This window comes from Triticum dicoccoides, chromosome 4A (assembly GCF_002162155.2).
Source record: "Triticum dicoccoides isolate Atlit2015 ecotype Zavitan chromosome 4A, WEW_v2.0, whole genome shotgun sequence".
Taxonomy (NCBI): Eukaryota; Viridiplantae; Streptophyta; class Magnoliopsida; order Poales; family Poaceae; genus Triticum; species Triticum dicoccoides.
The window spans coordinates 63,531,736-63,559,259 of NC_041386.1; the positions used below are offsets into that span (position 1 = coordinate 63,531,736).

Sequence of the window (27,524 nt, forward strand, 5' to 3'; positions counted from 1 at the left end):
CACCTGGATAGTTGTGCTGGTTGTGTTTTCAGGGAAAGAACTGTTGATCAAGCTGAATTGCTATTGAATAATATGTTGGGCAATGAAAATGAGTGGACACTTCCTGAACCAACTCCAAAGGCAACTCTGAAGAAAAGGGGTATTCTATTTCTCAGTCCTGAAGATATGCAAGAGGCAAATAAATCTATAAAAGAAAAGGGTATTAAAGCTGAAGATGTCAAGAATTTACCACCTATTGAATAAATACATGGTCTTGATAACCCGACACATGTAGTAAAGGTAAATTCTCTCCATAGATTTGATGAAGGTGATATTCCTCGTTATAAGTCTGCTAGCCAATTCTTAGATGCCTTTGATAATTTTATTGTTAAACAAGAAAACTTCAATGCTTATGTTGGTAGACAATTGAAACGTAATGCTTATATGATTGAACACTTGAGTGATTATATGTCTAGAGTTAAAGGTGAACTTAAACTTATTAGTAAACATGCTTCTATGGTCACCACTCAAGTAGATCAAGTTCTTAAAGATCAGAATGATTTGATCAATGAATTAAATAATAAGAAAAATGAAAATGTTGTTAGAGTTGTGACTAGAGGGGGTAAAATGACTCAGGAACCTTTGTATCCTAAGGGACGCCCTAAGAGAATCGAGCAACATTCTCAGAAGACTAATGTTGATGCACCTTGTTCTTCTAAGAAGAAGAAAAATAAAAATGATAGAACTTTGCATGCTTCTAGTGAACCTGTTGTTGACACACCTGAGAATCCCAGTGATATTTCTATTTTTGATGTTGAAACACAATCTGGTAATGAACATGAACCTAGTGATAATGTTAATGACGATGTTCATGTTGATGCTCAACCTAGCAATGACAATGATGTAGAGATTGAACCTGCTGCTGATCTTGATAACCCACAATCAAATAATCAATGTTATGATAAGAGAGACTTTGTTGCTAGGAAGCATGGTAAAGAAAGAGAACCATGGGTTCAGAAACCCATCCCTTTTCCTCCTAAACCATCCAAAAAAAGGATGATGAGGATTTTGAGCGCTTTGCTGAAATGATTACACCTATCTTTCTGCGTATGCGTTTGACTGAGATGCTTAAAATGAATCCTTATGCTAAGTACATGAAAGATATTATTACAAATAAAAGAAAGATACCGGAAGCTGAAATTTCCACCATGATTGCTAATTATAATTTTAAGGGTGGAATACCAAAGAAACTTGGAGATCCAGGAGTGCCAACTATACCATGCTCCATTACAAGAAACTATGGTAAAACTGCTTGATGTGATCTTGGAGCCGGTGTTAGTGTTAGGCCTCTCTCTTTATATCGTAGACTTGATTTGAGTAAGTTGACAACTACTGAAATATCTTTGCAAATGGCTGATAAATCAACTGATATACCTGTCGGTATCTGTGAGGATGTGCCTGTTGTGGTTGCAAATGTTACTATTTCAACGGACTTTGTTATTCTTGATATTCTGATGTCTACTACACAACCTTCTTCTTGTAGACGTTGTTGGGCCTCCAAGTGCAGAGGTTTGTAGGACAGTAGCAAATTTCTCTCAAGTGGATGACGTAAGGTTTATCAATCCATGGGAGACGTAGGATGAAGATGGTCTCTCTCAAGCAACCCTGCAACTAAATAACAAAGAGTCTCTTGTGTCCTCAACACACCCAATACAATGGTAAATTGTATAGGTGCACTAGTTCGGCGAAGAGATGGTGATACAAGTGCAATATGGATGGTAGATATAGGTTTTTGTAATCTGAAAATATAAAAACAGCAAGGTAACTAATGATAAAAGTGAGCACAAATGGTATTGCAAAGCTAGGAAACAAGCCCTAGGGTTCATACTTTCACTACTGCAAGTTCTCTCAACAATAATAACATAGTTGGATCATATAACTATCCCTCAACATGCAACAAAGAATCACTCCAAATTCAGTAATAGCGGAGAACAAACAAAGAGATTATGGTAGGGTACGAAACCACCTCAAAGTTATCCTTTCTGATCGATCTATTCAAGAGTCTGTAGTAAAATAACACGAAGCTATTCTTTCCGTTCGATCAATCATAGAGTTCATACTAGAATAGCACCTTAAGATACAAATCAACCAAAACCCTAATGTCACCTAGATACTCCAATGTCACCTCAAGTATCCGTGGGTATGATTATACGATATGCATCACACAATGTCAGATTCATATATTCAACCAACATAAAGAACTTCAAAGAGTGCCCCAAAGTTTCTACCGGAGAGTCAAGACGAAAACGTGTGCCAACCCCTATGCATAAGTTCACGAGCGGAACCCGCAAGTTGATCACCAAAACATACATCAAGTGGATCACGTGATATCCCATTGTCACCATAGATAAGCACATGCAAGACATACATCAAGTGTTCTCAAATCCTTAAAGACTCAATCCGATAAGATAACTTCAAAGGGAAAACTCAATCCATTAAAAGAGAGTAGAGGGGGAGAAACATCATAAGATCCAACTATAATAGCAAAGCTCGCGATACATCAAGATCGTACCACCTCAGGAACACGAGAGAGAGAGAGATCAAACACATAGCTACTGGTACATACCCTCAGCCCCGAGGGTGAACTACTCCCTCCTTGTCATGGAGAGTCCACCGGAGAGGGATTCCCCCCTCCGACAGGGTGCCGAAATGGGTCTAGATTGGTTTTCGGTGGCTACGGAGGCTTCTGGCAGCGGAACTCCCGATCTATTTTGCTCTCCGATGTTTCTAGGGTATATTGATATATATAGGTGAAAGAAGTCGGTCAGGGGAGCCACGAGGGGCCCACGAGGGCGAGGGGCGCGCCCAGGGGGGCAGGCCCGCCTCCCTGCCTCGTGGCCACCTTGAAGCTTCCTTGACTTCAACCCCAAGTCTCTTGGACCACGTTCGTTCCAAAAATCCTGCTCCCGAAGGTTACATTCCGTTTGGACTCCGTTTGATATTCCTTTTCTGTGAAACACTGAAACAAGGGAAAAAACAGGAACTGGTACTAGGCTCTGGGTTAATAGGTTAGTCCCAAAAATAATATAAAAGTGTAAAATAAAGCCCATAAACATCCAAAACAGATAATATAATAGCATGGAACAATCAAAAATTATAGATATGTTGGAGACGTATCATATTCCCGAGGACGATAGTATGTCTATTATTCTTGGTAGACCCTTTTTGAATACTGCAGGGGCTGTTATTGATTGCAACAAAGGCAATGTCACTTTTCATGTTAATGGTAATGAGCATACGGTACACTTTGTGAGGAAACAACCTCAAGTCCACAATATTAATTCTATTGGAAAAACTTCAACAATTACTATTGGAGGTTTTGAATTTCCTCTTCCTACCGTCAAGAAGAAATATGATATTCTTATTGTTGCGGATATGCATATCCCCGTTGAGGTAACTTAGTGTTATTCGAAAATTCTCCGGTTTCATGTTATTCAGAAAGAGTTTGTTAACAAGACTTGATCAACCTTGTTAGTGGATTCCTTTTGATGAGCATGAGATGGATGAAGTTAGAAAGCAGAACTCTTTGTACCCTCTTTTTACTTTCTGTTATTTAGATTAAATAAAGCAAAATAGTATTTTATGTCTGTTTTTTGAATTATCCTTGCAATAAAAAATACCCTAAAAATAAAAGTTCTCGTCCTAAAAATTTTATATGATTTTTTTAGAATATTTAAGAATTATTGGCACTGAGAACACACCAGGGGGACCTACCACCTGGCCACGAGGGTCCAGGGTGCGCATCCTGCCTCGTGGACCCCACATGGTCCCCCTCCACTTATTCTTGCACCCACACACTTCGTATCCCTCCAAACAAATCCTCCACCAGCTCAAACCCGAATTCTAGCTCATCTTGCTGCCATTTTTGATCTCCTTTCTCAAAGCTCCATTCACAAAACTGCTTTGGGGGATTGTTCTTCGGTATATGACTCCTCCAATGGTCCAATTAGTTTTTGTTCTAGTGCTTTATTTATTGCAATTTTTTGCTGCTTAGGTGACCCTGTTCTTGAGCTTGCATGTCAAATTTATGTGGTCAAAGTAGTTTTAATGCATGATATAGTCTCTAGGCACTTTGTAGGAGTAGTTGCTATCAATCTTGTTGAGTTTGATTCACTTTTATTTTGAGTCACTAAAAATTTCAGAAATTTTTCAGAGAAAATGATGAAGAGATTGTTGAGGGGCTCTTCGAGCCGAAGCTCGAAGGATAAGCAAAGTGAAGAGAATAAGAAGCACAAATATAATCTCCCTCGCACTGCGGAGGTTCGGCCTTGTGATGAGTTCTTGAGAGCAGCCGGGATTTATGAAGGATTTTATTATTTGGCTGAGAATGCAAGCCTCATCGGCTTCCTCCGCGACCAGAGTGAACAGTATCTCCTCATCACTAATATTTTCGTGCAAAATTTTCACTTTCCTGCTAAGAAATCACCACCTTCAGTGGAATTTCACTTATATGATGAGGTTAAGGAGATGTCATTATATGATTTTTGCTGGGTTTATAAGATACCCTTTGAGGGCAACATAGAGGAACCACATCGTAATGATGTGGAGGGGTTCATTGATACAATCGATGTAGGGGAAACGAGGAAAGCTTCCGATGCAAGAATTACTAGCATACATTTTCCTGTTCTATGTTATTTTGCAATATTTGCCAGTAGATGCTTAATTGGTCGTGGGAACAGTGGAAATCCCAGTGCCCCTGATATTATTATTTTGCGCCATGCTTTGTTTCGTGATACAACTTTCAGTCTAGGCGCTATTGTTGCTAAATGGTTAAATTTGAACCATACAAAGGACCCCACCCTTGGAGACATCTTTGCTTCACGCCTTGCTGCACACTTTAGGATACCTATTAGGCATTATGAGAAAGAGGAAAAGTTGTTGCCCCCTATTTTTCTAGATTATAAGAGTATGGTAGCACATGATTTTATTGTTAAGGATAAGAAGAAGGTGCTTAAGTATAGATTGATATTTGATAAAAACTACTATGAGATTATTACCTTGCCTGTGTCCTCTTTGTTTAACATTTTTTCAGGCATGTACCTCGTTTTGCCGGAGGCCATTCATGCCTACCGGAGCCAGATACCAGCTCCAGAGCCTGAGCCGGAGCCACCCCTTGATCCTTATCGACAGTCTGTTTATCAGTGGCATCCAGAGGAGATCGCCAACCAGTGGCACCCAGATGACACTCCTCCATACACCGGAGAGGGCAGCTTTGAGCCACGGCTGTTGGTGTCAAAACCGGCGGATCTCGGGTAGGGAGTCCTGAACTGTGCGCCTAAGGTTGATGGTAACAGGAGACAGGGAAAACGAAGTTTTACCCAGGTTCGGGCCCTCTTCATGGAGGTAATACCCTACATCCTGCTTGATTGATATTGATGAGTATGGGGGTTACAAGAGTTGATCTACCACGAGATCGTAATGGCTAAAACCCTAGAAGTCTAGCATGTATGATTATGATTGCCTCTATGGACTAAACCCTCCGGTTTATATAGACACCGAAGGGGCCTAGGGTTGTACAAAGTCAGTTACATAGAAAGGAAATAGTACATCTGGCCGCCTAGCTTGCCTTCCACGCAAAGGAGAGTCCTATCCGGACACGGGAGGAAGTCTTCTATCTTGTATCTTCATGGCCCAATAGTCCGGCCCATGTCACATAGGCCGGACGCCCGAGGACCCCTTAATCCAGGACTCCCTCAGTAGCCCCCGAACCAGGCTTGTCTTCGGCATTGCAAGGTGGGTTCCTCCTCCGATCACTTCAAAGTACCTGACTTAAAGAGTTGTATTCGGCCCTCCATTTAATGTCACACCCATCAGCTTCTGTGCCTCCGCACCTTCTTCTTCCACGTGTCGAGCGAATATGAGTGGTCGGTGTATTTTTGCATAACCCCCTCCGGCCACATAAGAAATGCCTCTATTTAAAGGGATTGGATCTCAGATCCATTCCACACCCAGCGGAAAATCCTCAGAGTCTTGCCAGGGGAAACCATTCGACATGGCTAGCGTCCCTAGTTCCTCCTCTCGCCCTCACGGCTCCGAAAAAGGCGATAGGGAGAGATGCTCTGTATCCCATGAGCAGTTGGTTAAGCTCCAAACACAGGGATTCCTTCCCCCCATGGATCTAGTCCCTGTTCGAGCAGGATTGACCTCCTTCACAGGCGAAGTTCTGGCAGAAAATTTCCCCAATCCAACCAGGGGGAACGGGTGTGCTTCGTATCTTACTTGTTGAGAGGCGTCAGGTTTCCAATCTACCCTTTCCTCTGTGGACTCCTGGAGTATTACGGCCTCCAACTGCACAACCTCACACCGTCCTCTATCCTGCACATTGCGGGTTTTGTTGCCCTGTGCGAGCTTTTCCTGGGATGTGAAGCCCACTTTGATTTGTGGAGGCAGCTATTATGCCTCGTCCCTCGCAACCAAGAATGGTCGATATTCGAGGTGGGTGGCGCCAAAGTATGGCGCATAGCCGGGACCGGATACCTGTCCGGCATGCCGAAGAAGGCGCCCAAAGAATGGCCCTTAGAATGGTTCTATATTGAGGATGTTGCTCTCCCCGACCCAGTGCAAAGGGGTCTTCCTAAATTTTCAAGTGCTCCATTGAAGAAACGCCATAGCTGGCGCCCCCGGAGCCTTGAGGAGGAAGATAGCGCGGAAGTCCGTCAATTGATGGGTGCGATAAAGACACTTGCCCAGTCCGGATTATCAATAATCAAGGTGATGGCGACTTCCAATGTGCGGGGGGTCCAACCACTTCAATACAGAGGGCTTCCCATGTGGCACTATAATGGGGAGGACGACGCCTCACGCTGCGGTCAGAAGGGTCCGGACACCCCCGCCGTTGTGGTCAAAATATTGGTCGAACTGTACAAAGGGGATAAACAGTAGTTCACTCGTCTGAAACGTCGAGATGGATTTTCCATGTACAATCCTCCGAGCTGGGTGAGCTCTAATCCCACAACTTTACTCGATCCTCTCCCTGGATCGTTTTTAATGATATTAACCCATCTATTCGTAACAGGAATGGCGGAAGGTCACCGAGGGGATTTATAGCCCCACCCCACGGCCAGAGGATCCCAACTGGGACCTAGACCCCGGATTCGAAGAGGATCCGGACATATTTGTGGAGCTTGAGGATGGAGTATTCTACCAGGCGAGCTATGATGGCACAGTAGTGCCAATCGTGGTCGACTATCCCGGCCTCCTTCCTGCCTCACATGTAAGTAATCAAGAGACATCTTCTTCGAAAGAGCTTCCTCATTACGCCTCACCCACCGCACTATTTTGTGCTCCAAAGGGGAGGCGCTCGACGCCACAACGTGCACCAGAGGCATCTCGAGAGCGGTGCCCACGCCGAGCAAATCTTCAAAGAGAAATGCGAACGACAATACGACAGAACCTTCATCAAAGAGGTATGATTTTTAACCATGCCTCCTGGCAGTCATATCAAACTGTGCCATTATCCGCCGTGTCTTATCGGGAAAAGCGTTCACCGGACTATGTCTGGGGATCCTGCCGGCCATGCCTCCACTAGTCAGATTCCAGACCCTGCCCTAAGGGCGGGGGCTGACATGGGAGTGGCGTCGGACTCTCCTTCCGTAGAGGATTCAGATGATATGTCTGTTACAAACTCTGAAGAGGAGAGCGCCATGAATCATCGGCGCCGAAGGGCCACTCTCCGCGACCCCGGCTTTTCAAAAGAGGCATTCAATGCCTTCACCTCGGCCGATGCATATATCCGAGCTGCTCGGGATGGACTTGCCAGAGCCATGGACCAATATTTAAAAGATATGTGGGTAAGTGTAGATTTGATAATCATATACCGGTAGCCCCCGAGACTTGAAGCAGTTGATACAACTGATTTAAGGATCATTGTATAATCAGGTACTCACGGAGAAGAACGGCATGTTGTCTCAAGAGCTGGAAAGTGTCAGACCCAGCTAGCTGCGGCTACCGCCGAATAGGAGAAATCCAAGGGGGCATCGCCGGGTAATGTTTCCCTGCATCAGAAAAAAAGTATAATCATATACCAGTAATATTACTACTGTTGTGTTTCCGCTGACAGGATCAGTAGATCAATTGAGGGAAAAGCTGAAAATCGCCCAGGCTGGTGAACAGGAGACCAAAAGGCAACATGCGGAAGGAGAGCGTGTGCTGACGCAGGTTAGGGATGAAAAGAACAAGCTACAGGATTCAAATACCCTGTTGGGCGAAGAACTAAAATACGTGTGAGCCCAGCTAGCTGACGTCGTCAAAGAGAATAGGAGGCTACAAGGCGGCATATTCAGTATGCGTTTGACTTTACCTTTATGTAATTCGGCGAGGAAATGATCTGACAGATTTATGTCTACAGGTATGTTGACTGGCCGTCCCGAAGAGGAAATGTCCGCCTCTCAAGGCGACCATCTGCAAGAACTGTCCCAATTGCATGAGCGAGCTCGGCAAGCAATGGGGAGCATTGCCAAAGCTTTGTGGATGTCCGCCTCTCCTCCAGGGAGTATGGAGGAGCTTGAGAAGCTATTCCAGGGAGCTCGGCGGCGCTTCCGATTATGGAAGATATCAGCCTGCCGAGAAGGTGCACGAGAGGCCTGGGCCATGGTAAAAACACGGTACACCAAAGTCGATCTGAATCATATGGCCCGGGTCGGACCTAAGGAGTCACATGGAAAAGAAATTCCAGTTAGTTTGGTATATGACCAAGTAAAGGTAGCTGCCACATATTCCCAACGGGATTGTACGCTAGATAGCCTGTTAGATGGCATAGAGGAAGAAGTTTTTGAGTCTTAAATGACTATGTACTTCAACTGACAAATTTGTCCCTAGCTAGATTGTAAAACGATTGTCATGGCAGACCTTTTCGCTTCGACCTCTGGACCCGAAGGCTCGGAGTGTTTCCGAATACCCGCTCAGTAATGTAAACATGGGCATGCGTGGAAACCAGGCGTAGGGGTCATAGGTGCTTGAACAGACAAGTTGTATCCGGCTAGCTATGTTATATTACATTGTAATTGCAAGAAACATCTTCCAGGGAGAATAGTTTCGTTAAGGGTTCCTTTCCCTGGGCGAATATGCGTTAGTACGCATGTTCGAGCTATGATTGAAAAAATCGCAGTGTGAGTGACATCTGGGGGTTCATAATGTAATGAGTGTAACACGTCTTTAGTCCGCCGACCGAATATTCCCTTAAGAATGCTAGCTTTCGGCTTCACCCAGTATGAGGTACACGTCCGGATGACCCAGCAGTAACAATCACAGAGGTGCTCCCTTTATGGCCTAGTTGAACAAACGGGAACATAGGGCATAAGCATAGGAGCCAGGCAACCCAGCTTGGCCAAAACTTAAGTCATAACGATGCATATAATGGTGAAGCAAAGGTACATATGCGGAAGAGGACACATATGTGTTGAGCTTAATGCTCGGAAAAGAATAATAAGTTTCTGTAAAAGAAACCCCCAGGTACTATGAGTGTATACATTTAAGGATGTGCACATCATAGGTGTGCGGTGTGGCCGCACAAGAGCTAAAGAGCTAAACGAAAAGTTAAAGAGAGAAAAATAGAAACAAAGGAAGAAGAAGACGAACAAAGAGTCCGGCTTTAGGCGTAGAATCTTCAGAATCTGGCGGCATTCCACGGGTTCGGCTCTAAGCGGTTGTCCGATGCATCACGCAGGCGGTACGCTCCTCCAGTGAGAACTTCATCGATGATAAAGGGACCCTCCCACTTGGGCTTGAGTTTGTCCTTTTTCTTCTCTGGTAAGCGTAGAACGAGTTCGCAAACATTATAAGTCTTGGCCCGCACTTCTCTGCTTTGATATATGCGATCCTGCTATTGATAAAATGCGGAACGAGCTTTTGCGACATCACGCTCCTCCTCCAGGGCATCTAAGCCGTCCTGCCGATCAAGCTCGGCCTATCTCTCTTCATACATGCGCACTCGAGGTGAGTCATGAATAATTCCGCAGGGCAACATAGCCTCTGCGCCATACACCATGAAGAAGGGTGTATATATCCGATAGTGCGATTGGGCATGGTCCCCAGCCCCTAGAGTACGAAGTCGAGCTCCTCAACCCAGTGCTTGTCTGATTCTTCCAAAGACCGTACTAGTCTAGGATTACTGCCGCTCATAATAAGACCATTAGCTCATTCGACTTGACCGTTTGTTTGTGGATGATAGACCGAGGCGTAATCGAGTTTAATGCCCAATTTAGCACACCAGGACTTCACTTCATCGGCTGTGAAATTGGAGCCGTTATCGGTGATGATGCTGTGTGGGACACCATAATGGTGCACGACACCGGATATAAAGTCTATCACCAGTCCAGCTTCGGCCGTTTTCACTGGTTTGGCCTCTATCCACTTGGTGAATTTATCTACCATGACTAGCAGATATTTTTTCTTATGGCTCCCTCCTTTAAGGGGTCCCACCATATTAAGCCCCCAGACCGCAAAATGCCAAGTAATGGGGATTGTTTGTAGTGTAGTAGGCGGCATATGGCTTTGATTGGTGAAGAGTTGGCATCTGACACAACGTTGGACCAAGTCCTGTGCGTATTAGGTTTCATTAGGACAACTATTTGACGAACATTTACTCTATAAAAATATACTTTACATGACATAAAATTGAAGCCATTAGCTTCGTCTTTCAAAGTACTTTTTGTGTGGTTATGATGTTATATCATAGTAGTTACATATTGATAGTCTAACTGTTGGTCAAAGTGTTTCCCTAACAAAATATAATATACTTTGTATTGTGAAACAAAGGGAGTATATACGATGCAAATTTCAGATTTTTTTTGCAAGACGACAGCAAATATTTCAGGAGATCGCAACACAATTTTTTGTAGTATTGAATCACTATGTGAGGATACTTCTCCATATTATTTCAAGAGACTTGCAAGATGTGCAGTTCGCAAAACTAGTTGACGATGGCTTGATGAAAAAAAAGAGAACAACAAATTGTTAACCATGCAAATGTGCTACGAATGAAACACAATGATTTTCATATACAATGGAAAAGATGGCCATCCACCATTTCTCCATCTTCATGTTGTTGTAGGCTTGCAGTCTTGTCGTTTCTCCATCTCCTTGGGAGGAAACTAGCTTTTTAGCAATAACCAGTTCCAGAGAATAGCCACCATGTTGTTGCAGCTATACTCATCGACCAAGTGCCGGAGAGCCACGTTAGAGAGAGGCAACAGGTCCAGCCACGACATACCTCATCGGCATTGGTTACCTCATGGACACATCTGGCTCTAGGCTCCTGCATAGCCACCGCACCCCTCATCGACTTTGTGCTGGGGATCTTCTTTGGAGGATAGCCACCACGTCCAATGCAGAAAATGGAGCACATTGAAACCAACAAGGATGATGACATGGTGGTTGGTGGAGCAATGGTCGGCATCAAGACGATGAGGTAGCACCCTTGCAGAGAGAGACGATGTATAGAAAACAATCAAGATTGATTGAATGGATGTGAATCTGGTATCGCTCAAGAATCTGACTCGGAGGAGAGCGACTAATTTCTCCACAAAATCAACTGGTTGTATACAATTGTTTGCCATTTGTAGTCGTGGTTAGGGCATTTACTATTGGAATATGCCCTAAAGGCAAAAAAATATTATTATATTTCCAAGTTCAAAATTAAGTTCATATTTCTGTGCTCTAGTTGTAATGATTCTTGAATGGGAGATTCAGAGGAAAACTCAGCTGTATGTGTGGAAACACAAGTGCCAAATAGATCTCTAGTCTCACCTCTAAGACTAGCTCATGTATTATTGATGATCATGTTTTCTTGATCATGGGCATTGTTAAAGTAATAAGGATGCCAACAATAATGAGAACACCTTGTTAGCAGAACAGTTGAAAGAACATGCGGTGCCCCCATGTTTGGTTTTGGTAATTGATGACAATCTCTATGGACTAATGGTTGCCTTGAGTTATATTTGAAGGTTTTGTCCATAGGCTTTTCTTGGAGTTCATGTGTTGGTTTCAAGGATAGTTTGTGTCGACCAAGGTGCTATTCAAGGAATTATCCAAAGATCGGTCATGTGAGTGTTGAGCTTATTGCAAGCATGTCTTGAAGAAGAAGATTGTGTGATCATTCATGTCTACCTTCAAGACATCATCCAAATGAAGAGAATTGGAAAGGCTCAAGGTTGATCAAGACTAAGTCAAGAGTGAATCAAGTTGATCAACTCACAAAGCACAGAAGATGTACCGAGAGGGATCAAGTGATCCCATGGTATGGTAAGCATTGTCAATTACGCTTTCTGTACTAACCCATGGTCTTCGTGAGAGTTCTATGTGGGGTTAGGTTGCCGTGTGCAAGTTCAAGTTATACATCACGAAGAGATCAAGTGCTTGAAGCTTGCCATCCATTGTGGTGACAATGGACTTGTGAAGATGTGCGAAAGAGTTGCTCACCCATAGTGGAGTATGGGGGAGCAATCTACTAGTCTTCACCAAGACAACGCAATCAAGAAAGGTGGTCCAACTTGAGGAAGTCAAGATCGTCATCATCTAGCTCAAGTGGACTATGTGCAAGACAAAGGTTTGACCTTGATAGGTTTTCTATTTTACCGGTCTCATAGTGGTAGTTGGGAGACTAGGTTATAGGATCGATTGCCGTACTATCAAGGGGGGCTCTCGATGAGTAGCTTGATCGTATCGTTCGTAGAGAGCTCAAGCCATTGCATCCTTGCATCATATTTATTGGTTCTTGTTTGGTTCTTCTCTTTGTGAGTTTTGGAGCTTATGGCCATCTTGATGACAAGCTCGAGATCATCGAAAACAGAGTTCACATGCATCTTCTATGATGTTTTCGATGTTGGAGGTTTTTCCGGTTCTTCTCGGTTGGAGGTTTCACTCCTCTATTTGTTTGCATACCTCCCCTGCCTCTTCTTACTATAACCAACAAGCTTGAGTTTCCAACAAGCTTGAGTTTGCTCAATTCGGAGCTCATATGCAGAAGTTATGGCAGTTCTGGTATTCCATGGAGTGTACTTGCTTTCGTGGAAGTGTCATAAGGATGGCGCCAGCGGTAGTACCGCTGGGCCGGAGCGGCAGTACCACTTATCGCCACAAATGGTAGTACCGTTGTCCCACAGCGGTAGTACCGCCCATGGCCATAAGCGGTAGTACGGCTCCGGTTCCGCGCTGGTACCGCCTCGACTCAAGACGTGGTTTTCTCGTGTCAGGTTCAGCGGCAGTAGGAGTGATAGTACCACTCATGTGCGGTAGTATCGCGGCTACCACCGCCCCTAGTGCCGCTCAATGGCCATCCTCCCTGTTCCTTCTCCATGTGCTCGTGGTAGGCGATGTGCGCGGTCCCAGCGGTAGTACCGCTGGGCCAAGCGGCAGTACTGCTACGTCTTGAGCTTGCTTTGGTTTTCCCCGAAGAGGAAGGGATGATGCAGCAGAGTAGCGTAAGTATCTCCCTCAGTTTTTGAGAACCAAGGTATCAATCCAGTAGGAGCCCACACTCAAGTCCCTCGTACCTACACAAAGCGATAGATACTCGCAACCAACGCGATTAGGGGTTGTCAAGCCCTTCACAGTTACTTACGAGAGTGAGATCTGATAGATAGAATATTTTTGGTATTTTTGATATAAAGATGCAAAGTAAAAAGTAAAGGCAAAGTAAATAGCAAAGCAATATAAAAGTGATGGAGATTGATATGATGAGAATAGACCCAGGGGCCATAGGTTTCACTAGTGGCTTATCTCAAGAGCATAAGTATTCTACGGTGGGTGAACAAATTACTGTTGAGCAATTGATAGAATTGATCATAATTATGAGAATATCTAGGCATGATCATGTATATAGGCATCACGTCCGTGACAAGTAGATCGAAACGATTCTGCATCTACTACTATTACTCCACTCATCGACCGCTATCCAGCATGCATCTAGAGTATTAAGTTAAAAACAGAGTAATGCCTTAAGCAAGATGACATGATGTAGAGAGATAAATTCATGCAATATGAAATAAACCCCATCTTGTTATCCTCAATGGCAACGATACAATACGTGACTTGCTGCCCCTTCTGTCACTGGGTAAGGACACCGCAAGATCGAACCCAAAGCTAAGCACTTCTCCCATGGCAAGAACTACCAATCTAGTTGGCCAAACCAAACGGATAATTCGAAGAGACTTGCAAAGATAACCAATCATGCATAAAAGAATTCAGAGAAGATTCAAATATTATTCATAGATAGACTTGATCATAAACCCACAATTCATCGGTCTCAACAAACACACCGCAAAAAGAAGATTACATCGAATAGATCTCCACAAGAGAGGGGGAGAACTTTGTATTGAGATTTAAAGAGAGAGAAGAAGCCATCTAGCTACTAACTATGGACCCGAAGGTCTGAGGTAAACTACTCACACTTCATCGGAGGGGCTAGGATGATGTAGAAGCCCTCCGTGATGACGGCCCTCTTCCGGCGGAGCTCCAGAACAGGCCCCAAGATGGGATCTCGTGGATACAGAAAGTTGCGGCAGTGGAATTAGGTTTTTGGCTCCTGTTCTGATCGTTTGGGGGTACGTGTGTATATATAGGAGGAAGGAGTACGTCGGTGGAGCACCGAGGGGCCCACGAGGCAGGGGGCGCGCCCTAGGGGGCGCGCCCCCCACCCTCGTGACCACCTCTTTGATCCCTTGCAGTAGGGTCCAAGTCTCCTGGATCACGTTCGGTGAGAAAATCACGTTTCCGAAGATTTTATTCCGTTTGGACTCCGTTTGATATTCTGTTTATCCGAAACACTGAAATAGGCAAAAAACATCAATTCTGGGCTGGGCCTCCGGTTAATAGGTTAGTCCCAAAAATAATATAAACGTGGAAAATAAAGCCCAATATAGTCCAAAACAGTAGATAATATAGCATGGAGCAATCAAAAATTATAGATACGTTGGAGACGTATCAAGTACCGCTGCGGCCAACGGTAGTACCGCTGGCTCCAGCGGTAGTGCCGCTCATACGGCTCCGCCTTGCACTCTGTTTCGCTCCTCTCTTCGTGTTCTACCTCCCGGGCGGTAGTACCGCTCCCCTGAGCGGTAGTACCGCTCGTGCGCGGACTGAACACATAACGGTTGGATTCGAGAGCTCCTATAAAAGGTGGGGGGTCTTCTTCCCCATTCAACCTTATCCTTTGAGCTCGTGTTCTTCCCCCATTGTTGACCTTCTTTGAGCTTGCTAACTCTCAATCCCTCCATGGATTCTTGCTAGTTTTTGAGGGAAAAGAGAGAGGAGATCTAGATCCACATTTCCACCAATCACTTTCTCCTCTATGTGAGGGGAACCCCTTGGATCTAGATCTTGGAGTTCTTGGTGTTCTCCTTCTTGTTCTTCCTCTCATTTTCCTCCCTAGCATTAGTTGCTTCGGTGGGATTTGAGAGAGAAGGACTTGGGCACTCCGTGTGCTCTTGCCATTGCATTTGGTGCATCGGTTTGAGTTCTCCACGGTGATACGTGGAAGTTACAAGTTGAGAAGCTTATTACTCTTGGGTGCTTGGTACCCTTGAGCTTGTTCCTCTTGGGTGCTTGGGCGCCCTAGACGGTCGGTGGTGTTCGGAGATCAATCATTGTGGTGTAAAGCTCCGAGAAAGCATCGGGGTCTCCAATTAGGTTGTGGAGATCGCCCCGAGCAATTTGACGGGTACCGGTGACCGCCCCCAAGGGTTGCCAAAGTGTACGGGTTCGGTGACCGCCCCCAAGGGTTGCCATTTGTACGGGTTCGGTGGCCGCCCTCAAGGGTCCCTTAGTGGAATCATGGCATCTTGCATTGTGCAAGGGCGTGAGGAGATTACGGTGGCCCTAGTGGCTTCTTGGGGAGCATTGTGCCTCCACACTGCTCCAAACGGAGATTAGCATCCGCAAGGGTGTGAACTTCGGGATACATCGTCGTCTCCGCGTGCCTCAGGTATCTCTTACTCGAGCCCTTTACTTATACACTTTACTTTGTGATAGCCATATTGTTTCTTGTCATATATCTTGCTATCACATAGTTGTTTATCTTGCTTAGTATAAGTTGTTGGTGCACATAGGTGAGCCTAGTTGTTGTAGGTTTTGTGTTTGACAAATTAACCGCTAGGTTTATTCTGCATTTGTTCAAGCCTAAACCGTAATTATTTTAAAGCGCCTATTCACCCCCCTCTAGGAGACATCCACGATCTTTCAACAGTGGTGTTGGATAGATCCAATACTTATGATATAATGCGAGATAACATCGTCACTTATTGTCATTATTATCATATAAAGAGTTAACTTGTACATACGTCCTTAGACCATGAGAATATTGTAGGCCTTCGTACCGGATGGTTGCTTTGGGGTTGCCAAACATTTTCCACAACAGGAAGATCATAAAGATATCTTACGGCTAGGAAAAGTATGTCAAGGTTCTTCCTGATTCAAGACTAGGATGTGCTCCTCTGACGATGGAGAGGTACTCTCTGGAGCCACGCGGTATTACATTATCCATTACCGCCTGGCCAGACACAGTGATAGGGATCAAAGGGATACCGAAATACGGAAATAAGAAAAAGAATAAAACCAGTAATGAGGATAACAAGTATGGTGATCAATCTGTTGATTACTAAAATACTATCTGGCCTCGGGTTTTATAAATATATCACAAAGCAAAGGGAAGTGTATATATACGAAAACAAAAGGTTCACCAGATAAATATCTTCATGTATGTGTGGGAGTTAACATGGGTGTCTAGATCCCACTATTAATTACCGATCGGAATGTGTTCCGGGTCATGTGTGCATATTAATGTCTAGTGATTTATTTTAGTACCAGGAGATGTGGGAGAATTAGAGAATAGGCGCCAGAAGAGTTCTGGATGGATTGGGGAGTGTGTCCTAGAAGTGGCATCCCGGAATTATATAGAAGGCCCCAAAAGATTCCAAAATGTTCTGGAAGCATCTGGAATATTCCAGAGGGTCCTAGTGGGTTGTCCCCTTGGCTGGCCCAAGGGGCAGTGCCTCATGGGCCCTAATAGGACCTATAGTTGGGCGCCTCAATTAGCATTGGGGGACAAGGCTCCGCCCTAGGGGAGTCCAAGTTTGGAATCCACCTATGGGCCATCGTACCAAATGGGAGGAGAATTCCTCCCCAAGTTGGTTTTCCTCCCTTCGAACGAACCTATATATATGGGGGCACCCCCTTGGAACACCAATCCTTTGGGAGACCCTTTCATAGTTGATGCCCTTTCTCTCTCCCTCTCTCTCTCTCCACTTCGGAACTAGACAGGATCGCTGATAGGCTCTTCTCCCTCTAGTTTCTCTCGACAGATTTTGTCATGGACGATGAAGTGCTGTTGGGTCACTAATTCGGGGCACGTGGATACCGCAGAGGGGTCTTCTACTTCGGTACTCGCATCGGTGAAGTACCTCTCGTGGTTGGGAGGTATAGCCACGGGAATCATCGGATTTTCACCAACATCTTCTTCCTCTCCCCTGCAGTCTTCTTGGTGAGATTGGATCGGTCCTGTTATCTTCATAATGTTCATGGGTGAGATTGTACGATATTCTTTTGTTGCATAGTACCTTCCCCTTTAGTGACATCATGAGTTATTCTATGAGTTGATACAATTTTAATCTAGAGCATATGGTGATATGCAGGCATTGCACATATGATGTGCGGGTGGATTAGATGAGTTCTAATTATAGATGTTCATGTTGTTTCCCTTCTAACTAAAAAGTTTTGAACTTAACAGCATAGTGAGACTTTGTTACAAACAGCTGCCTCTTTGCGGTCCTTTTATGCTACTCCCGAGTATGTTTGACCATCTGACCAAAGTCATGCTTCAGATGCTTTGGGTTTCACTTTAGCTGAGAAAGATAAACTTTGTGAAGAATAGGGCTTGCAGATTTGATCTACACGGGGGTCATGCCTTTAACAAAGTTTAATGTAGGGATCGAGATTTTTAATTAAGTCTCGGGTTCCATACACCTCGCATTAAACCAACAACATGGAGTAATCATGCTTAATGGTTATATGGGCAACTAAATTTTAATTACTTAAATCCTAGCAGCCATGGTAATTAGGAAAACAATTAGAGACGCCTAACTTGTTTTTATAGGGTATGCATGTGATGTGGTATAGCCTTTGGCATCACAGTATGTTTGTATGAGATACGAAAGTGGTTGTAATTTCATTTCATGACATCCGTGTTATGAGTACGGCATGATGGTTGGAGCCATATGATTGCCATTAATTTAATTGACCTACGTCTCAAATCATGTAATGCATTTATTTTATTAGCTATGGAGATAGCAATAGTTATAGTGAAAGTACAAGGTGGGACAATTTATGCAGAGATGTACCCCGACGCAAAAGTCATGCACTAAGAACGCTTTCTCTGACGAAGAGAAGTTGAAGAAATAGGCCATGACAGAAAAATTCCGCGACGTCAGCAAAATAGTTTAGAGCATAACGAATTAACGAATGTAAATTCACGTACCTATAACCAACGTGAATGAAATTGGTAGACCCTTCAAAAGGCTTAGAGCCTAATGAATGTAAATGGATCAATAACCGGCGCGAGTGAAACTGTTTACATCCATAAAGCTCGACTTGTTGCACAAGGTTTTCAACAAGTTCAACGAGCTAACTGCAATGAAAAGTCTCGCCAGTAGCGATGCTTACATCTATGCGGATTATACTAGAAACTGTTGCACATTTCAGTAATGATATATGATAGATGGGTGTCAAAACAAATTTTCTTAACAGAATAATAACCTAGGACATGTATATGATACAACCCGAGGATATTATTAATCCAAAGGACGCTGGAAAGGTGTTCAAACTTCAAAGATCTATTATCGACCGAAGCGAGCATAAAAGAGTTGGAACCTTCGTTTCAATGAAGTGGTTAAAATGTTTGGTTCCATCATGGATGACGAAGATGCTTGTGTTTACAAGAAAGTAAGTGGGAGTGTAACAATATTTTAGTACATTAATGGGTGACATATAACTACATTTCAAGGCCGTGAATGAGGAGGTGCCCCCCATGATCGAGAAGGCGCGCGGGCGCCTCCCATTTCCTCGATGGCCGCGGCAATGGTAGCTCCTTGCCGCGGAGCATCGTGTCAGCAGAGGAAAGGGCGTCCAGGGAGGCAGCATGGAGGGAGTGGCGCAATGCGCATCGTCGAGCGACACGTACGCATAGTCCGACAAGACGCCAACATGGGTCCTCGTGGACCCCAACCTCGCGGAGGCCTGGGCCGGTGACCGATCGAAGACCAAGTCGGAGATATCCATGTAGCGACTGCGCCGCTTCGATAGGGAGCTCGCCAAGGTTGGGGTGGAGTGGTCACTCATCGACACCTCTGTCGTCGTCGGCGTTGGCCAAGGCGACCCTCCACATGGCGTGGGAGGAAGTCGAGCGACTCCTCCGCGAGCGCCAGGAGGTGGCCGGGCAGGGCTACCATGCCCCGGCGCCCTTTCGCCGCTGGAAGGATCACTCCAACTCCAACGATGATAACATAAGCACGGAGGGTGACAGAGGTGCCGTCGGCTAGCGTGACCAGGCGTAGGAGGTCACTGTGTGCTACAAATTAGCTTAGTTTTTAAAGTTTAAGTTGAATGGGCGAAATATCTACCGCTTATGCTAATTATGTCTAAACTTATGCCTGTTTGCATGATTTTTGTCGTGTAGCATGAGTTATGTCCGAATTTATTTATATTACGAACGAAGGTGTGGGGCAAGCGTTGGATGGCCGGCTTTCGTATCACTGTTCATGAACGTGTGACACCTTCACAGAGAAACACAATGTTCGTTCAAGGGGCGGTGTTGAATATGCCCTAACAAACATTAGCCACGATTTGAAGGTCGATGTTAAATATGCCCTCCCATTTCGTCCATCCATGTCTGTTTGGGTCTGCGCGGATAAAAACGACGGTCCAACGCGGAGACTTATTTTTATTTTGTGTTCGCTTTGCGTCCGCGCGGATCCATTTCCGTCTCAAATTTGAGACAGATTTGGGTCCGAGGCGGACACAAAGTGGGCGTTTTCTGCCAACTCCTCGTCCGCTGCACGCCTCCTCTGGCCCACCTGCCATCCACCAACCTTTTTTATTTTCTATTATCTCTTCGCTGCACACCTCGCCCATGCCGCCCCATGTAGCAGCCGCGCCATCGCCAATCCTTGCTCCGGCGAGACTCCGCAGGCGCCGCCGCCACTCAAGCTCGTGGCCAAGGCCGCAGACGCCGCCGCCCAAGGAGCTGGAGCTCCCGCCGCACATCGAACGGCTCCGACGAGGCGGACGTGTTGGTGTCGGCCTCGCCAACCCCGCGCCCAGCTGCTGCGCGCCCGTGACCACCTCGCCGTGCCCACGCGGAGCCGCTCAACGCGCTCCTGCACGACGTGTTGCTCGTTGGATGCACAACCGCATGCTAGCTCGCCGGTGGTCGCGTGCGTGCGTCCATGCACAACCACGCCCAGCGCGTGCATGCTAGCTGCCGCTAGTACGTGCACTCTAGTGCTGCTCGTCGGATGCATAACCGTGTGTGTGCATGCTAGATGCTACTATGCTAGCCACCCGGCCCGGTACTCCCGCCGCTCGCACCGCTCGCCATGGCCGCACTCGCATCGTTCACCTAGCCGTGCCATGCTCACCGCGCCCAGCCACCATGGTCGCCGTGGTAGCTCGCGCGCCCAGCCGCCTCGCGACGCTCGCATGCCCGGCCCGACCTTGTCCCCTGCACCAGTGCCCCGCCCCCCGCCATCGTCCCAGCGCCGCCCCGCCGCTCCTGGTCGTGGCGATGGAGGCGAGCTCGGCGGGGCGGGCTGCGGGACGGGTGGCGGCGGAGGCGAGCTCGGCGGGGCCAGGCTGCGGGACGGATGACGGCGGAGGCGAGCTCGGCGGGGCCAGGCTGTGGGACGGATGGCGGCGGAGGCGAGCTCGGCGGGGCGTGGCCGAGCTGCGGGGCGGGGCAGCGGCGCGATGGCGAACTCGCCGGCACAGTGGCGGGGCGAGGTGGCGCAGGAGCTCGCCCACAAGGTGTTGGATTAAATGCCAACGCGGACATGCATAAAATGGGTTTTGCTTCCCGTTAGACGTGCCTGCCGACTCAAACAAAAAAGCGGACGCGGCGGACGGGCGACCCAAACGGACAAAAACGACGTCCGGTTGGGTCGCCTCATTGGAGTTGCTCTAACAAACATTAGCCACATTGTCAAAAAAACATTAGCCACGAGCATAGGTATATATATATATATATAGCAACCAATGGCTCAAACATGACCTCACGGGCTTTTGTCTTCTTTGCACTTGCACAGTCGGCCTACGTCAAAACCGCGTAACCATTTTCCGTGAGCACGACGGGAGGTAGGCCGACACGTCCCTTGCATGCGACGACCCAACAATCCCGCACGCTTCCTATCGCTTCCTTTTTTGGCCGGAAATCGCATGGGCACGTCGGATCCGTGAGACGGCGCCGTACGTGCATGGTCCGGCCAAGCCGCACCATTCCCTCCACGGGACGAGAGGGGAAAGCGAGAGGTAGTCGGCACGCACGGCCGAAGCTCCACATTCATCCACAACGCACCAGGTCGCACTCGTACGTCCCATGGCACGCCACCGCGCCAACGAAACAAGAGTCCCAAAACGGCGTGCCGTCAGAGGCTGCTGTGCTAAATCTGGGGTGGAGGGGAGGGGACGCACCGAGGCGCGGCCGCCTCGCCGAGATCGACGGGCCGACGCAACCCAGGCCGAGGCCGAGCGAGGGAAGCGATACAACCCACCACAAGCAGCGGGCGCGTCGTCGGGTTCGCGTGCGGCGGATATTCGGACGGGGCGGCATAACACCCGGGCCGAACGGGTCGTGCGCTCTCTCTCTCCCGGCGGTCTTCTCCCCGGCCCTCTGGCGATGGCGACGGCGACGGCGGCGGCGGTGTGGGAGGAGGAGGCGGAGGTGGAGAGGCCGATGCTGGAGGAGGAGGGGAAGGGGAAGCAGGGCAAGGGGCGGCGCTACGGCCTCGTCGACTACCGGGCGCTGCCGGCCTACATGCGCGACAACGAGTACATCCTGCGCTACTACCGCTGCGAGTGGCCGCTCCCGCAGGTGCTCCTCTCCGTCTTCTCCATCCACAACGAGACCCTCAACGTCTGGACGTGCGTACTCTTGCTCATCCTCCAAATCTTATTTCTCAATCCAATTGCTTTCCTTATGCTAATTTTATTTACACCGTGCGGACATGTATGTTAATCCCTAGACATATAGTTTCTGATGGTTCTGATAACATTATTTGTTTCTAGTTTGAACATTGGAACGATGTACCTGCAGTTTTGTTCTCTTTTTATTTTCTGGTTATCCAACACAGTACGGTTTCTTTAGCCATGTAATTATGGCTTCTTCAGCTATGTAATTATGGCATGAAAACGAAGCTGGTTTACTCTTGAAAACAAAGGATTGTGTGTCATGTCGATTTCCAATGCAACCATTTGATTTTTGATTCACTTAACCTCAAATTGCTCAGTTCCTGATGTTCAGACTTGAAGTTTCAAATTAATTCCCAAGTAAGAGAAGGCGTAAACAAATTCAGCACTGAGAATGCATTGTGGCACAACTCTGAATTTTGAAGCATTTTGTTGTGGCCCTTGTTTGTTCATTGCCAAGCAAGATGAGACAACCACCAACTTAATTTTTAAATGTTATCAAGACCACCGTCCACCAAACTAATTAAAGAAGTCCCTTTCAATTTCAACAGGTCATACATTTAATTGAACCATGGACTTCAAATGTGTCTTTTCTAGTCTTTGTTGCTTGCCTATCCTATCAAGTCGAAAGGAAACCAAGTGATTTGACTGCCATTATGTACACTGAGTTTGGTTAACCACTAACCTCTTCTGCGAGCTATGTGCCATAAATGGTGAAGTATGAATACTAGGAATTAGGACTGCAAACTTCTGGGTGATATTACCTTTTGTTATTTTGTCGATGTGGAGATGATTTGGTGGTCTGTCCTTGCCGACTAGGGTTCAATTCCTGTCAGGAGTGAACATGGTATCTCACGGTCGTTTCTACCTTAATAAAATTTCACAGGGCTCCTCCCCTGTTCGTTTTATTTATTTATTTTTTTATTTTGCCGATATGATTTAGCAGAATTATGAATTTGCTAGATTATCTCCGATCTAATAAAGCTATTTCTTTGTGTCCACTTCAGGCACTTGATAGGATTCTTCATCTTCCTTTCTTTGACCATATATACTGCAACAAAAGTTCCAAATGTGGATCTTCAGAGCCTGCAGAATTTACCTGATATACTTAGGAATGCTGATCTTCATAAGATTCAGGCAGAGCTTGCGGCATGCCTTCCTTCATTACCTCACTTTTCTGATCTGCAAAAGATGAAGGATGAATTGAGAAGCTCATGGAATTCTATCGATGTGCTTCCGTCAATATCTCGTTGGCGTCTCTTGGAATTACTCTCAAATTGCTTGCCTGACAGATTTACCCATTCCAACGAAACTAATCTTTCTGTTCTTGTAAGTAGTCAACAACTTATCTAGTGCTTTTTTACTCACTATCGCTGTGCTTTATTTAAGGGTTCAAAACTTCAGAAATGCAGTGCTAACCTGCTTACAACAGTTGATAGGAAAATCTTACGAGTTGGACTATCAAATTCAAGCTGTTTAGTTACCTAGTTTCTTCTTGCTGAGTAATTCTGTCTGACTTCTGACTAAATTAAGCCAGTTTGATGCTGGCTAAGATTTGATTTCTAGATAGTTATCAGTTAAAATATAATCCTCGAAGTCTACTCAACATAGCCGGTCCCAAGCCCAGGTAAAGGAGGAAGGTATGATAGGCTTGGCGAGCCAACGTCAAAACTCAGCCACTCTTATGGAGATGAAACCCAAAAGATTTTCGTTGGGGATCACCAAAGAATTAGCCATGGACAGGGGTGCGTGGAAGCTTGCTATCCATGTGCCAGAACCATGAGTTGGTCGCGAGATCTTATGGGTTTCACCTCTAGCCTACCCCAACTTGTTTGGGACTAAAGGCTTTGTTGTTGTTGTTGAAGTCTAATAGTTCCTGGTAGGTTACTGGAAAAATCTGTAGCATCAAAACTAGCTTATGAGATGCAGAACCTTTGTTTAGTATGTACTCGCCTCAAAGTTTTTTTTTGGCGTACGTAAGAGTAAGACTTTACTGTTGTTGGTACACACACAGACTTTACTGTTGTTGGTACACAGTCTATACACAGTCTATACACACATATCAATAATATGGTTCAATTCGATATCTTCGCACTGTTTTGGGGTCTCTTTTAAGAAAAGGGGGCATTGCAAGGGTCCAGGGAAGGGTCCGACCACTGTAGCAGCATTGCAAGGGCCTTTTTATTTATATTCCACTGAATTCCATCCAATCCTCATTAACTTCTGTGCAGATCAACATTCGCATTGCATCGCTCATGTAAACCAGTCTTTTTGACCTGTGTGTTGACAACTTGTCACATAACAAGGACATAACAGGGATTGTTTCATCTGTGCAGGAAAGCATGAAGGAGGATATTGTAACTGTAATTGCACCACACTTTATTAGGCCGATCTCTAGGTGGCCGTTCTTTGCCTTCTTGGGAGGAGCCATGTTTTGCCTTCTTGCCAGCAGCACATGCCACCTTCTGTCCTGCCACTCTCGCCGCCTTGCATATATCATGCTTCGGCTCGACTATGCGGGCATTGCAGCTCTTATCGCCACTTCTTTCTACCCTCCAGTATACTACTCTTTCCTGTGCCATCCTTTCTTTTGCAACCTGTACCTCAGCTTCATAACTATTCTAGGATTAGCAACTATCGCGTTCTCTCTGCTCCCGGTCTTCCAGAACCCGGAATTCCGAACTATACGGGCGTGCCTCTTCTTTGGCATGGGAGCTTCAGGTGTGATCCCTGTTTTTCACAAGTTGATCCTTTTTTGGCACCAACCAGAGGCACTGATCACTACCGGATATGAAATTTTGATGGGGCTGTTCTACGGTGTTGGAGCATTGGTGTACGCGACTCGGGTGCCTGAACGCTGGATGCCCGGGAAGTTTGACATTGCTGGGCACAGCCACCAGCTCTTCCATGTCTTGGTCGTTGCTGGAGCCTACACCCACTACCATGCAGGGCTGTTGTACCTCAAGTGGAGAGATCAGCAGGGCTGCTAAAAGTTGTTCTATTGTTACAGGGTGTGGATAGATTTATTTGGTTATATGGTTGTGTCTCTGATCAATAGAAGACTGTTGAATCAGGGTAAAGAATTTACTGATCTGTGTAAAGTGTATACTAGACGAAATAAACAAGTAAAATTGAGGTGATTATAACTTTCTTACTGGCTTAAGGTGATTATATTCAGCAACCTTCATGAAAGGTTGATACTACTTGTGTTATTGTCTTGGTGATGGAATCTGAGTAGCAATTGATTGCAGTTGCTGTCCACAGCCGTGCACATCAGCTACGACCTGCGAGACAAGTTTGTTGCAGAAGAAGCATCGCCAAGCGTCTGAATTGATATAATTTGACAGGCTGAGGTCGATGGCACCGGCTGAATTGTTCTCCTTTTTTGGTACCAATAATAATACAGCACCGCGGCTGTTGTTGGTGGCTCATGTCTCTGCTCGGTCGCAAAATATCGCTCACATGGATCTATCTAGGCTCATCGCCGTGGCCGTGCTCCTCGGCGCCTTGCGCCCGCTCCTGAGCCACTGCGCCGGCGACGTCGAGGGCCTACACCCGCTCGTGCTGGTGCCAGGGTACGGGTCCAACCTGCTCGAGGCGCGGCTGACGGCGGCGTACGAGCCGCCGGCGCCCGGCTGCGGTAAGGGGAATGGGTGGTTCCGGCTGTGGCCGATCAAGCAGACGGCGATGCAGGACCCCCGCCAGGTCCCGTGCTTCGTGGACCAGATGAGCCTCGTCTACGACGCCGTCGCCGACGACTACGGCAACGTTGCCGGCGTCGTGACCCGGGTCCCGCTCTTCGGCTCCACGCGCGGCTTAATTGGGTGAGCCCGACCTCCCAGCCAACTGCATCGTTTCGTCTCTGCTTCCTAGATTCCTCCTCGTGACTTGGCGGACTGACAGGTGGGACCCCCTGCTGCGGGAGCTGGAGGCCGCGGGCTACCGCGACGGCGAGAGCCTCTTCGCCGTGCCGTACGACTTCCGCTACTCCGTCGCGCCGCGCGGCCACCCGTCCGCGGAGGGCGCCTGCAACTTCGACGAGTTCACGCGGCTCGTCGAAAGGGCGAGCTCGCTCAGCCAGGGACGGCCGGTCGTCGTCGCCGCGCACAGCTTCGGCTGCGCGCTCACCTACCAGTTCCTCCTCGGCCGCCCGCTCGCCTGGCGCCGGCGCTTCGTGAAGCGCGTCGTCTTCGTCGCCTCCGCGCTCGGCGGCTTCTCGGAGGGGATGAACGACCTGGCCGCCGGCACGGACTACGGCCTGCCGAACGTCGCGCGGCCGGCGAGGGTCCGGCTGGCGCGGAGCCAGCAGAGCGCGCTCTGGCGCCTGCCCACGCCGGCGGTGTTCGGGGACCGGCCGCTGGTGGTGACCAAGAACGCGACGTACACGGCACACAACATTGCGGAGTTCTTCGAGGCCGTCGGCTTCCCGGAAGGGGTCCGGCCGTACGTGACGCGGGTGCTGCCAGCATGGGAGGCGCTGCCGGCGCCGATGGTGCCGGTGACCAGCATCATCGGGGTCGGCGTCAGCACGCCGGAGACGTTCGTGTACGGGGAAGACGGGTTCGCGGGGACCCCGGAGGTGGTGTACGGCGACGGCGATGGCGACATAAACATGGTGAGTCTGGTGGCCATCGAGAAGGAGTGGTCTGGGGTGGAAGGCCAGGTTCTGACGGTGGTCAGGTTGCCCGGCGTTCGTCACGATGGCTTCTTCAGCGTTGGTTTCGCTCTGGAAAAAGTGGTTGCTGAAATACTCGAGGCTGCTGGAACTATAGAACTCCATCCGAAGATTGGCCGAGTGCAGATCGATGCAGGTCCCGTCTGGAAGGAAGATAGATGTAGAGTGCACGAAGGCCTTTATAATGCTTCGAGTAATGCGTTTTTGGAGGTGCTCTGAGTTTGAGTAATGTTAATAGTGATGAAAAGTAAGAGATTTTGAAAACGAACCAGGATCATAATCTCACAGACGGTAGATAAAAGTTCCCAAATGATAAGTGTCAATGTGTCATATATATGGCACAAAGCAGTCCTGACTTTTTTTACACTTAAAGTTGTCTTCCGAAAAAAAACCTAAAAATAAACTGAAGCACGAAAGTTGACATGCTTGACAACTAAAGTTAACATCCTCGTCGTCACTAAACTTGACATAAAAACGGTTTGAAATTGTCATATTTTCATGCCATATGTGTGGCACTTATTAGGTCCTAAAAGTTTAGGACGTGAATATCGGGCTTACGTTCGATCTAGGAGAGAGCAGCCAACGAAACGATTTAGTTCGCTACGAGACTCCCCCTGTTGTGGGCTCCAAAACTACTCCCGAC

General features: G+C 47.0%; 2 protein-coding genes across 3 annotated transcripts; both read left to right on the forward strand.

Moving 5' to 3' along the window:
• The first annotated feature begins 21,557 nt into the window (after window positions 1–21,557).
• On the forward strand, window positions 21,558–25,358 carry LOC119285002 (heptahelical transmembrane protein ADIPOR3-like). 2 transcript variants are annotated; one of them, XM_037564194.1, is made up of 3 exons: window positions 21,558–22,161; window positions 23,214–23,535; window positions 24,543–25,358. In XM_037564194.1, the coding sequence occupies exons 1-3, from the start codon at window positions 21,617–21,619 to the stop codon at window positions 25,194–25,196; spliced, it is 1,521 nt and encodes a 506-aa protein (XP_037420091.1). In that variant the 5' UTR covers window positions 21,558–21,616; the 3' UTR covers window positions 25,197–25,358. The 2 variants fall into 2 exon arrangements, with proteins under 2 accessions (XP_037420091.1, XP_037420092.1); XM_037564195.1 differs by lacking the exon at window positions 23,214–23,535 and having other exon boundaries at window positions 22,050–22,161.
• A 102-nt stretch (window positions 25,359–25,460) lies between these two features.
• Window positions 25,461–27,243, forward strand: LOC119285003 (lecithin-cholesterol acyltransferase-like 1). The gene is made up of 2 exons (XM_037564196.1): window positions 25,461–26,030; window positions 26,110–27,243. Exons 1-2 carry the CDS (start codon window positions 25,564–25,566, stop codon window positions 27,098–27,100), a joined length of 1,458 nt encoding a protein of 485 aa, XP_037420093.1. The 5' UTR covers window positions 25,461–25,563; the 3' UTR covers window positions 27,101–27,243.
• The last annotated feature ends 281 nt before the right edge of the window (window positions 27,244–27,524 follow it).

What these genes read in the sequence shown, in the direction of transcription:
- LOC119285002 (XM_037564194.1), top strand. Translation starts at nt 21,617, where the DNA reads ATGGCACGCCACCGCGCCAACGAAACAAGAGTCCCAAAACGGCGTGCC. An exon ending in GAGACCCTCAACGTCTGGAC is followed by an intron (nt 22,162 to 23,213) that starts GTGCGTACTCTT and finishes TGTCCACTTCAG; the next exon opens with GCACTTGATAGGATTCTTCA. An exon ending in AAACTAATCTTTCTGTTCTT is followed by an intron (nt 23,536 to 24,542) that starts GTAAGTAGTCAA and finishes TCATCTGTGCAG; the next exon opens with GAAAGCATGAAGGAGGATAT.
- LOC119285003 (XM_037564196.1), top strand. Translation starts at nt 25,564, where the DNA reads ATGGCACCGGCTGAATTGTTCTCCTTTTTTGGTACCAATAATAATACA. An exon ending in TCCACGCGCGGCTTAATTGG is followed by an intron (nt 26,031 to 26,109) that starts GTGAGCCCGACC and finishes GCGGACTGACAG; the next exon opens with GTGGGACCCCCTGCTGCGGG.